Below are 10,561 nucleotides of genomic sequence, written 5' to 3' on the forward strand. Positions count from 1 at the left end.
AAGTTTCCATACTTATGGCCAATATTGTACATATTTACACATATAAAATTAAAATTTTCGTTGTTCAGCAATGATATTGTTATGTGTGTTTTAGATCTATCACCATACGTTCAGAAATTTCAGGAGCATACCCTTGGGGCAGGCAAGTTGAAATTTTACGCAAAAATAGTATCGTCCCGTAGAGTTTTTTAATTTTCACGATTTTGAATAAAGCAAGCAAAAAAAGTGCGTACACCAATGTGCTGCCTTTAAAACATATACCGTAATGTATTACAATTTATGTGCCTGTAGCTTGTACAAGTAACTTAGCCAACTTTGAATTTTATCCTTCATATTATTTACATGTATTAACATTTATTTTTTTAATTGCGTTCTAGTAATCCGGACATTTTGCATAACCAAGTGTACAGGACGTAGCATTGAACATTTTTACACCCTGTTTATTCTGAACTGCGACCCTCCCGGCACTTCTTGAAACATCCCATTAAACGTTCAAAGTCAACGTGGCTACAACATGATGCGCATTTTTCTGTCCTAGTTCGTCACTATTTGGATCGTCAGTTCGGACAACATTGGACCGGCAGAGATGGTCCAGTTCCGTCGCCCCCTAGGCCATCCGATCTAATACCTTTAGATTTGTTTCTGTGGGGACATCTAAAGTGTCTGGTTCATAAAAGGCCAGGAAAAGAGCAAGACCTAATTACACGAATCACTGAGGCACTTGAAGTTGTTCAACACTATTATTAAATTTTTGAGCTAAGTCGTTTAGATAGGTACAATGAAGTTTAAGTACGATATTTTGAACAATTACCGTAGTGTTATTTTGTATTAAAAAAAATTAAATGACACATACTGAAATTCGATAAAAACATTTTCGGACACGAATTTCTTAAAGTATCATAAGCCCGTAGCGCCTCAGGAAGATATTTGCGGACCCGGGTTCTTATACTCTGATGTTTTCTACTATGACACTGAACAATTTCTAGGAGTTTTATCTCAGAATTTTGAAACACCTTGTAGATCGAGTAATCCCTCATTTGAAAGGATTTCTAATTTTACTTATCAATATATAGTTTTTTTTTAATTTTTGATAGTTTGTTAAATGATCAACCAACGTAATCACAAATTTTAAAATAGGTACACGCAGAGAAAATTATAATGACGTTTGAAGTGGCTATGTGTAAAACCTTCACAATTTATCAAAATTGCTTTCACAGTTGCTCATTTTTTTAGATTCATTGAGTAATAATTCAATTTTAATTAAATATAATAAAAATTTAAATTATTTTCCATGCATCTAAAAGTGACAAAAAAACGTGCTAAAAATTAGAATTACAATTTCTTTAAGTGAGGTCTTAATATACATAAAGTATCAATTGACATTCTACAATGGAATGCACCTCCCGCAATGGGGGTTGTTTCAGTGACTCTGTACTTAACAATAAAATGTGCCCCCATTGAAAACAAAATCGATGTGTGGTAGCAATCTTTAACATTTTGATTGTAGTTCGAAATAAGCTGGATGCAAAGGTTTTAATGGTAGTCATGTACGTAAATAAAGACTTTTTTGTGTCGACGCCCTGCACACTATTTTTAATAAAATAACCAAGAAAGTGAATACAATTTTTACTGCCTATATACAGGGTGATTCAGTTTTAACACGTATAAGCTTAATAGCGTTTTGAACGTCCAAAAATAATGTCAGTTTTCTATATAAACCACCGTCTAATAAGGCTTCTTTTAGCAGATACATGGGGTTCAAATTTAATTTAAAAAATAGAAAATATTAAATTTACTCAAAAACATCTAAAGATTCTTTAACGAAATTTTGAAGTGTTGACGGCTTTTGCTGAAAAAAAAAATTTTTTAGTTTTTTCAGTGGTGTGCTTACCTCCAACTTAGGGGATTATTTTTTCAAAAAAGCGGTACGCTACTGACATTAATATAAAAAAGATCCTTGAATTCCTGGTTTAGTTATAGAGAAATAGTCTCTTTAAAAAAAAAGAAGAAAATAACTTTAATGCATATTCTAAATTAATAATTAGGATATAGAGGTACCAACAGTTTATTGCAAATTTCAAAAAGGAAGGAAAACGATTCACCACTTTTAAAAAAATATTTTTACGTCAAAAAATAAGAAATATGTATATATCAATTTATGCAGGTATTAAATTTATATTAATTTGACAGCAATTTAAACGTGCATTAAAATGATTTGAATTTTTTACTTGGAAACGGTGGGCCAAAGGAAAAAATCTCAAAAGAGTCTGTTAAGAGGTCCCTTCGATAAATGCAACCACGAAAACGCCAATTTAGTTTACAAAAAAGTGAACTATATTTAACATGCACTTATTTTAAATAATGAAAGAGTTTTGGTCTAAGTAGGAAGAGGAAGAATGCTTAATTGGGCGGGTTACACAATATGATTCTGATCACATCCCGGCACCGACACAGCTTCCACACGAAGAGAAGAAAAAAGAGGCAAAAATTACTTCAATTATCCCTAAGTACTAAACCCGAAGAATTCAAACCAGGGGCACACAACCACCAAGAACCCTTACGGGCTATGGCTACGCCGGATCCCATAAATCGCGATCATCTGGAGAATATCTATACTAGTCGCTTTTCTGGGAATATTGCAGGCCCAACGAATTGCCCATCGTGGCAATAGTTCCGACCGAGAAAGTTTCTTTTGAATAGTAGCATATTTTCCAGCCAAAACGTACCCTTAGTTTTGGCTTGATGATCCGTGTGGTCTGGCACTTAGATGGTATTCTCAGAACAAGTATCGCCGTACATGGACGTAACTTAAGAGATAAAATACAAATACCTAACAATAAATAAAATTAACAACAACAAACAAAAAACCAATAACTTAAAGTCCCTAACAGAGCCTATTTCTCTAGAGTTGAAAGACGAATTCAGGAATAATTTCTATTTTCAGGAAAGCTAATAGCATATCAATTCATCTGAGAAAATATCCCCCAAAAAGGAAATAGGCGCACCACTGGAAAAGCGAAGAAATATTTTTTTCCACTAGGACATATGCGTCGTTTGTAGCCTTTAACACCTTCAAAATTTCATTATAGAATCTTTAGCCCTTTTTCAAGAAATTTAATATTATCCATTTCTAAAATTAAATTTGAACCCTCTGTATCTGGTAATAGAAGCTTTATTAAACGTTGGGTTATATGGAAAACTGAAATTATTTTCGGACGACCATAAACGTTATTAAAGTTATATGTGTTGATAGTGAAACACCATGGGTTGCAAAAATTAGTATATACAGGGTGTCCCACAAGTGTTTCATTATATTTCAGTGGGTAATAGTACATTGAAAAATAATATGACTGCCTATATAAACCATATTCCAATAATGCTTCATTAAGAAGATACAGGGTGTTAAACTTAAAACACACCTGGAATATTTCAACGTATCAGAGTATCAATGAACAGGCGAGCTCAGTTATGTATTGAACAAAATGGCCACCAATTTGAACAATTTCTATAATGTTATAGCAAATAAATAATATTTAAAACAAACTTAATATTATTAAAACCATTTAGAGAATATCGTGCATATAGACGGTATTCAATTTTTTACTGGCAAACGATACGTCGGACGAAAAAGAGTCAAGTGAGCATTTTTCTTCTAAATGAAATTAAACTTCTAAAAATAATTTTTATTTTGATAAAAAGCAGTGGCGCACCATGTTTTTCTTTAAAAATGTGCTGAGAGGTGTCCGTACGCATGTCACTGGTGAAACGAAAAATAGCCCTTTTGCATAAATAAATGCGTCTACATTAACTCTCAAAACATGCCAAATTTCACTTACATATCTCAAACGGTTTTGAATATATCAATAAAAGTTAGATTTTTTAAGTCAAGTTTAACACCCTGTATCTTCTTAATGAAGCATTATTGGAATATGGTTTATATAGGGAGTCATATTATTTTTCAATGTACTATTACCCACTGAAATATAATGAAACACTTGTGGGACACCCTGTATACGAAACATTGTCGTCAATTTTTGAAGACCGACTTAACCATTTAAATTCCTATTAAGTTAAATTCAGATTACAACATTTAAACCACACAATACTTATTACCTATTTATGTAGAAATAATAAATTAACCAGCCTGCATAATCTTCATAATGCAAAAAAACGGGAGTTTTATAGCCAAAAATGTTTTTTTTTGTTAATATAGTGAGGGTGCTACAAGAGTTTGCCTTAGTGGCAGATGTACAAAAACCTAATTGTTGCAAAACCGATAAACAATAAATTCTCACTTAAGCACACGCCTATTCAAGTAGTTATCCTTCAAGGTGTTTGATTTTTGCATATGATAAAAATGTATTGGAAACATCGATTTATGTCCTTTTACACAATACACTGAGGAAACATTATTTAACATACAAGTCAGTCTTGTTTATTCGTAGTTGCCTCGACGCCAGAAGAGATAGTTACCCAGTCGTTGCTAAAACCTGTTGGGAATCGAAGACATTCGGTGAAATCATGAAAGTAAACGTGGTTTTTACTGTGTTATGTTTAGTTTGTTTTAGTTGGAGTAATGGAGAAAAATTACGTAAGTTGAAAGCATCTCATATTTTCATCCAGAAAAATGATAGACTCTGCTAATAGATGTATAATGTACAGGGTGTCCATTCAACAGCCCCGCGAGCTCCCATAAGTTTACTTGTGATTTCATAAAAAATCATTTTTGGGGATGTATATGAGATTATTGACGGTACATTATAAAATTGGCGGCAACCCTACTGGGTGTTCCAAAAAAGCGCGGCGATGTAAAGTGTAATTTTTTAAATGGGACCACACGATTTTTTTCACATGATCTAATTCTCTATTAAATCTGTGTTGGTTTTTGGATTTTTCTTTACCCTCAGTTGCAGCGACTTGAAGTTATAACGTTTTAAAAGAAATTTTAGACATTTGCAGTGCCTCGAATAAAAATAAATATCGTTAGTTAAATTTTGATAATTCTAGAATGGATTCTCACCTAATATCCCCTTAGCAGGTACTAATATTCATTTCGTCAAAATTGCATATAGGGCGATCTTACGTGAGAATCCTAAAATTATCAAAATCTAACTTAAGGCAACTACGATATTCAATTTTTTATGAGACACTGCAAATATTTAAATTTCTTTTAAAAAGTTATAGCTTCAAGTCGCTACATCCGAGGATAAAAGAAATCTAGAAACTAGCACAGATTTAATAGAGAATTCGTTCACGTGAAAAATTCAGGTAGTCGCATTTAAAAAAATTACACTTGGGACACCCCGTAGGGTTGTCGCTAATTTTAAAATGTACCTTTATTAGCCCCATATACATCCCCAAAATTGATTTTTTTATGAAATCACAAATAAACTCATAGAAGTCCGAGGGGCTGTTAAATGGACACCCTGAATGATAATAAAGTAGGATGCTAGTCTCTTGGGTTTATGTAAATTTGTTTTCTTTTAGCTGTAAAAAATCGTAGACAACTTAGTCGGTACACCTGATATATCTAGGCAATGAGTGCCATTTCCTGCTCTTTACATAATATACTCCACTTAGTTTGTGTGATTATTTTCAGCCACCTACATAACGCCGTGCAACAGGACAGATCCCGATGTTCACAAATGCGTTGAAGAAAATATTGAAGTACTGAGGCCCAACTTGAAGAAGGGCATTCCGGACCTGTTTATTCCATCTCTGGACCCTTTGCTAATTCCACCGACATGTGTCAATGAAGAAGATCAAGTCAAAGTTACTTTTACGGTAAGAAATTGTGATATATAGCAATATCTAACTTCTAGATGTTGTGACTTGTTCTAATTCAATCCTCCACGAAATTGCGTAGCAGGTAGGTTTATTCAGATTTTATTCTCATCATGTTCTGATAAAACTCGATAATCATACAAATTACTTCTATTTTAGATTTGAGCCTATTAATTAATATACACTTTATTTCTCCATTGGCACATTCTCTTCTATAAAAGACGCTGTTATTAATTTCGTGTTTTTCAATACAGTCAACTGATTTTGGAAATTCTAATTGTGAACGGTGAACCTGAATAATCCTGTTCACCCTTAAGAGCGTGCATATTACGTCGATTGATAATGATTTAGTGCGGAAAACGTCTTCAAGATTTTCCGATTGTACCATCCTCTCTTTAGTTGATATTATTGAATTTACAAATTTCCCTCAAAAATTTAAGGATATTTCATATTTCATTCTTATGAATAGATTATCATCTGTTTAATGTACCGCTTATAAAAAGTATCATAAGACGTGTATATCTTTCATAAGCCTGATATGAAAAAAAATGCTTAAATAGCTATAATTTTATTTACAAAAGGTATTTAATGTATTAGTTTCGATATTTAAATTTTTCGCTCCTATCCAGCTACTGCTACTAACTTGCTATTTTCAAATGAAACGTAATTCAGTTAAGAATAGAACGGTATACACAAACTAAAATCGAGTTTACAGTTTCCTTCAAAAATTAAATTATTAGATACGAAATAAAGTAACTCATTATTACATCAAAGGAAATTGAAATTCTTTCATTAAATACTCAAATTGGGCCTCGATAACAATTCGGCAATGACTCAGTCGTTCGTCGAACTTTTTTATGCAATTATCCTGTGTTGCTTTTGTTATTTTTTCTAATTGTACTTTAATCATAAAATGTAAATCATCTCTCTTAATTTTGTCGTCTATATTTGTAAACGGAACCTTTTAAGTGAGTCCACAAAAAAAAATCGAGGGACGTAAGATCTGCAGATCGGGGCGGCCATTCAATTGCTTCTGTTCTACCGATATGCCTCCTTGGGAAAATCTCGTTAAAATACTCTCTCACATACATAGTATAATGTGGTGGTGCCCCGTTTTGCGGGAACCAAATCTTATTGGCTACTTGTTCTTCATTTTCTTCAGAAAAATTTGCATTAATTGATTTCGAATATGATGCATTGTTTCAGTTTTTCTATATGAATAATGAACCCATGAACTGGTGGCTGATTATACCCATCCATACAATGAATTTTTGTGGATATTATAAATGTAGAGTTTGTATTCAACGAGGAGTGTCTGTCACAAAATGCCATCATGCGATCAAAATCTTCAGGCGTTAATTCTTAGGTCGAGGAAATTTCGTATGAATGAGATTTTCCTCGTTTTAAAAAATTGCATGCTGATTTTCCAAATATATCAAATTTGTTGCGAAATTTTCTGGCATAGTCTATGAGGTTTTCATCAATAGATAAAAGAATGTCCACTGCTTTATCGCCACCAGTTCCTGTTCGCGGTCTTCCATATTTTGGAGCAGTTTTCACATTTTTAATTTGTTGCAAATTTTTGTTAATACGACAAACTACACTTGCATCAATACGCCAGTCTGGATATTTCTCATTAAATATGAAATATACCTCTTCGTAAGTTCTTTTGCGATTTCTATGCCCTAAAAATATTAATATTTAAATGATTTTCTTCGCAAATATGTAAAAGATCAATTTTTTTTATATTTTAACTGCGATACATACCTAACGACTTAATTCAACTACTAGCAAATTCCATGAAAACTAAATTAGCTGGTATATAAAAAATTGTTTACGTTGAAAACGATTTGGAATTTCTACATGTTATTTAAATTTTTTTCTTACCCTTAAAGTGAAATAAGAATTAGATTGTCTATCTAGGGGGCAAAGAATAAAACTTAACTTTTTAAGATATTAAATTTGTTCTAATTATTATTATTATTTTTTTAAGAAATTATATTGTAGATCCAGTTTTAGTTCTGAGTGTACCGTTATATCACTTATTGAATGACCTTTCATTTGTGATACTACAATGGGTACCTATCAATTTGAAAATAAAAATTTTGTTGTGTTGTGCAGCTGGATAAGGATTAAAAATTTGTACATCGAAAATAATGCATTAAATGCTTTTTTTAAGTAAAATTATACGTGTTTAGCCATTTTTTTAAATATCGGGTTTATGAAAGTTTTAAACGTATTGCAATACTTTTTTACACCTGCTGTATATTTGAAATATAACAAGTTACCATTTCAAGCACCATAACTTTCTAATTGTTATTCAATGTTCCATGAAAATGCCAAATTTTCCCTAATTATCTCTAATTATAGTTATTTCATAATGGACAGACGTGATCCCTTGGGTGAGAAAACATTAGTTTCAAATTTTAGGATATACATATATTCCACGCAGATAACTTCCGTATGGATCAATTCGATATTGACTTAGATAAAAAGACAGTGAACATTAGCTTCACCTTCCCCCACCTAAGAATAAAATCTACCTATAATGTAAATGGAAAATTCTTGGTTGTAACTTTCGATGAGAAAGGCCCAGCTGATGGAAATTATTGTGAGTTTATACAGAAACTATTCATTATAGCAAGAACTTTCATTTTCTTTAATGGGATGAGTTATGATATTACTGCATTTTTTAAATGTGCGAGAAATTTTAGGCGTATTTCATATAAAAAAAAAACATTAAAATATGCCAATTATCGAATTTTCGATTAGGATCTTGACCTTAAATTTAGAATTCTGTTTTTACCTTTAACTAGCTCAAAGGTAATAGTAATATTTTGAGTGTTCTCCATTATGTTCAATCATGTATTTCTCACGTATAACGATTGAGCATTAATATTATTTATGTTATTACAGCAAACTTCAGGATTCACTTAGGCTTAAAAGGTAAAACTTATTTAGAAAATGGAGAAGAGTACTTGAAATGGGAAAAGGAAGCGATATCCACGGACGTAGAGGACTCTCATATTGTACTTGAAAAGTTGTTCGGAAACCACACTGATCTTAGCGACAAGACTAACAAAGTTATTAATGAAAACATTAACATCATAATAAATGATTTACAACCAGTTATTCAAAGAGTTGTTACGGACTTTATATTTGGGATCGTCAACAAACTCTTCGCTTATTATCCTCTTAAAGAATTATTTGCCCACGACTAAATTTTTAGAATAGTAATTACGAACTTTCTCCATTTTTCTATTCTATCACTATGCCTATGTTATGATAGTCGTTACTTATATAACTTGTTATGTAATCGTTGTGTATGATAATACGTGTTTGCATATAATTGTTTTAAAATTGTATACCATTTTTAAATACAAAATAGAAGTAAATGTCTATTTATGCGTTTATATGGAATCAATCTTAATATGCAGTGTAAAAGGGATCACAGTTTCAGCCATTTCGGTTTTGAATTCAATGCGACACTGGTATACCGTGCGGTTATAAATTTCTAAATTACTCTTGGTTAACAAAAAAAAGAATAAATAAATATATATACAGGGTTATTCACGCTATACGGCGCGGAATATTGTGGCTAAAATACGAGGTTTTCAAAAGGTTTCACTTTTGGGCTATATGGGATCTATTGTGGCTATTTTTTAAAATTATTTTTATATTATACAGGGTGCCCGAAAAGCTCTAAAAGCATCAAAGTTATGTTTTTTAAATGGAACCCTCTGTATACTACTGCATTTTTGGATTCTCCGATCAAAATAAATGTCTGTTTTAATAAGGTTTACTATACCTAAAACTTAAGGTTTTTTAAATAATTTGAATTTTATCAAAATTTGACCTAATTTTCATGTTTTAAACACTTAAGAAGTATTTAAGTTATGCAAGTGTAATTTACAGTGCAGTGTAATAATAGATCATATTTTATATCCCAATCATGATAAACTTGCCATTTTATACAGGGTGTGCAAAAATTGAAACTAATGAAAAAAGAACTTTAAGTGTCTATAACTTGATTAATTTAAATACAATGCTATATTTTTTAACTTACCAGGATATGTAATTTTTAATTACCTATTGAATGGTATTAGGGTGTTCATCACTAAGTCTTCGCGTTTTTACAGAATACGCTAAATCATTGTTCTTTGCGCCATTTGGTGTTATTTAGTTCAAAGTTCTAAATCACATATCAACTATAACATAAAACAGAAAAAAAAATTCATAATAGATGTTCGAAATGTCTACAGTCCATTTCTAGGCATTTACAAATTCTGTTTTTAAAACTACTACTAACTCTGGAAGCATTTGCGGAGTAACAGTTTCAAACGCATCTGTTATACGTGTTTTCATATCCTGTGAAGTTGTCTGAGGCGTATTGTAGACAATTCCTTTTATGTATCCCCACAAAAAGAAATCTAGTGGAGTTAAGTCCGGGGATCTGGGGGGCCATTTTGATATCCATTTCTTCCAATCCACCTTTTTTTAAAGTTGGCATTTAAAAATTGTCGAACCTCGCGATGATAATGAGGCGGAGCTCAATCCAATTGAAACCACATAGTGGTTCTAATAGCTAAAGGGACTTTTTCTAATAATACTGGAAATTGGTGTAAAAGGAAATTTAGAAACATCACATCATTTAAAGGTCCTTCAAAAAAATACGGTCCGATTAAATAAATTATCTGACATTTTGAAATATCAAAGGCAACTAGATATTATACATTGATATTTTTAACTAAATAACACCAAATGGCGCAAAGAACAA

General features: G+C 31.8%; 1 protein-coding gene across 1 annotated transcript; it reads left to right on the forward strand.

Moving 5' to 3' along the window:
- Nucleotides 1–4,308: 4,308 nt before the first annotated feature.
- LOC136340849 (protein takeout-like) lies at nucleotides 4,309–9,185 on the forward strand. The gene is made up of 4 exons (XM_066285251.1): nucleotides 4,309–4,591; nucleotides 5,600–5,784; nucleotides 8,215–8,395; nucleotides 8,701–9,185. Exons 1-4 carry the CDS (start codon nucleotides 4,522–4,524, stop codon nucleotides 9,003–9,005), a joined length of 741 nt encoding a protein of 246 aa, XP_066141348.1. The 5' UTR covers nucleotides 4,309–4,521; the 3' UTR covers nucleotides 9,006–9,185.
- Nucleotides 9,186–10,561: the final 1,376 nt, after the last annotated feature.

This window comes from Euwallacea fornicatus, chromosome 8 (genome assembly GCF_040115645.1).
Source record: "Euwallacea fornicatus isolate EFF26 chromosome 8, ASM4011564v1, whole genome shotgun sequence".
Taxonomy (NCBI): domain Eukaryota; kingdom Metazoa; phylum Arthropoda; class Insecta; order Coleoptera; family Curculionidae; genus Euwallacea; species Euwallacea fornicatus.

Coding starts and splice junctions, on each gene's coding strand:
- LOC136340849 (XM_066285251.1), top strand. CDS start 4,522: ATGAAAGTAAACGTGGTTTTTACTGTGTTATGTTTAGTTTGTTTTAGT. Junction 5,785..8,214: donor AAGTCAAAGTTACTTTTACG/GTAAGAAATTGT, acceptor TTCAAATTTTAG/GATATACATATATTCCACGC. Junction 8,396..8,700: donor CCCAGCTGATGGAAATTATT/GTGAGTTTATAC, acceptor ATGTTATTACAG/CAAACTTCAGGATTCACTTA.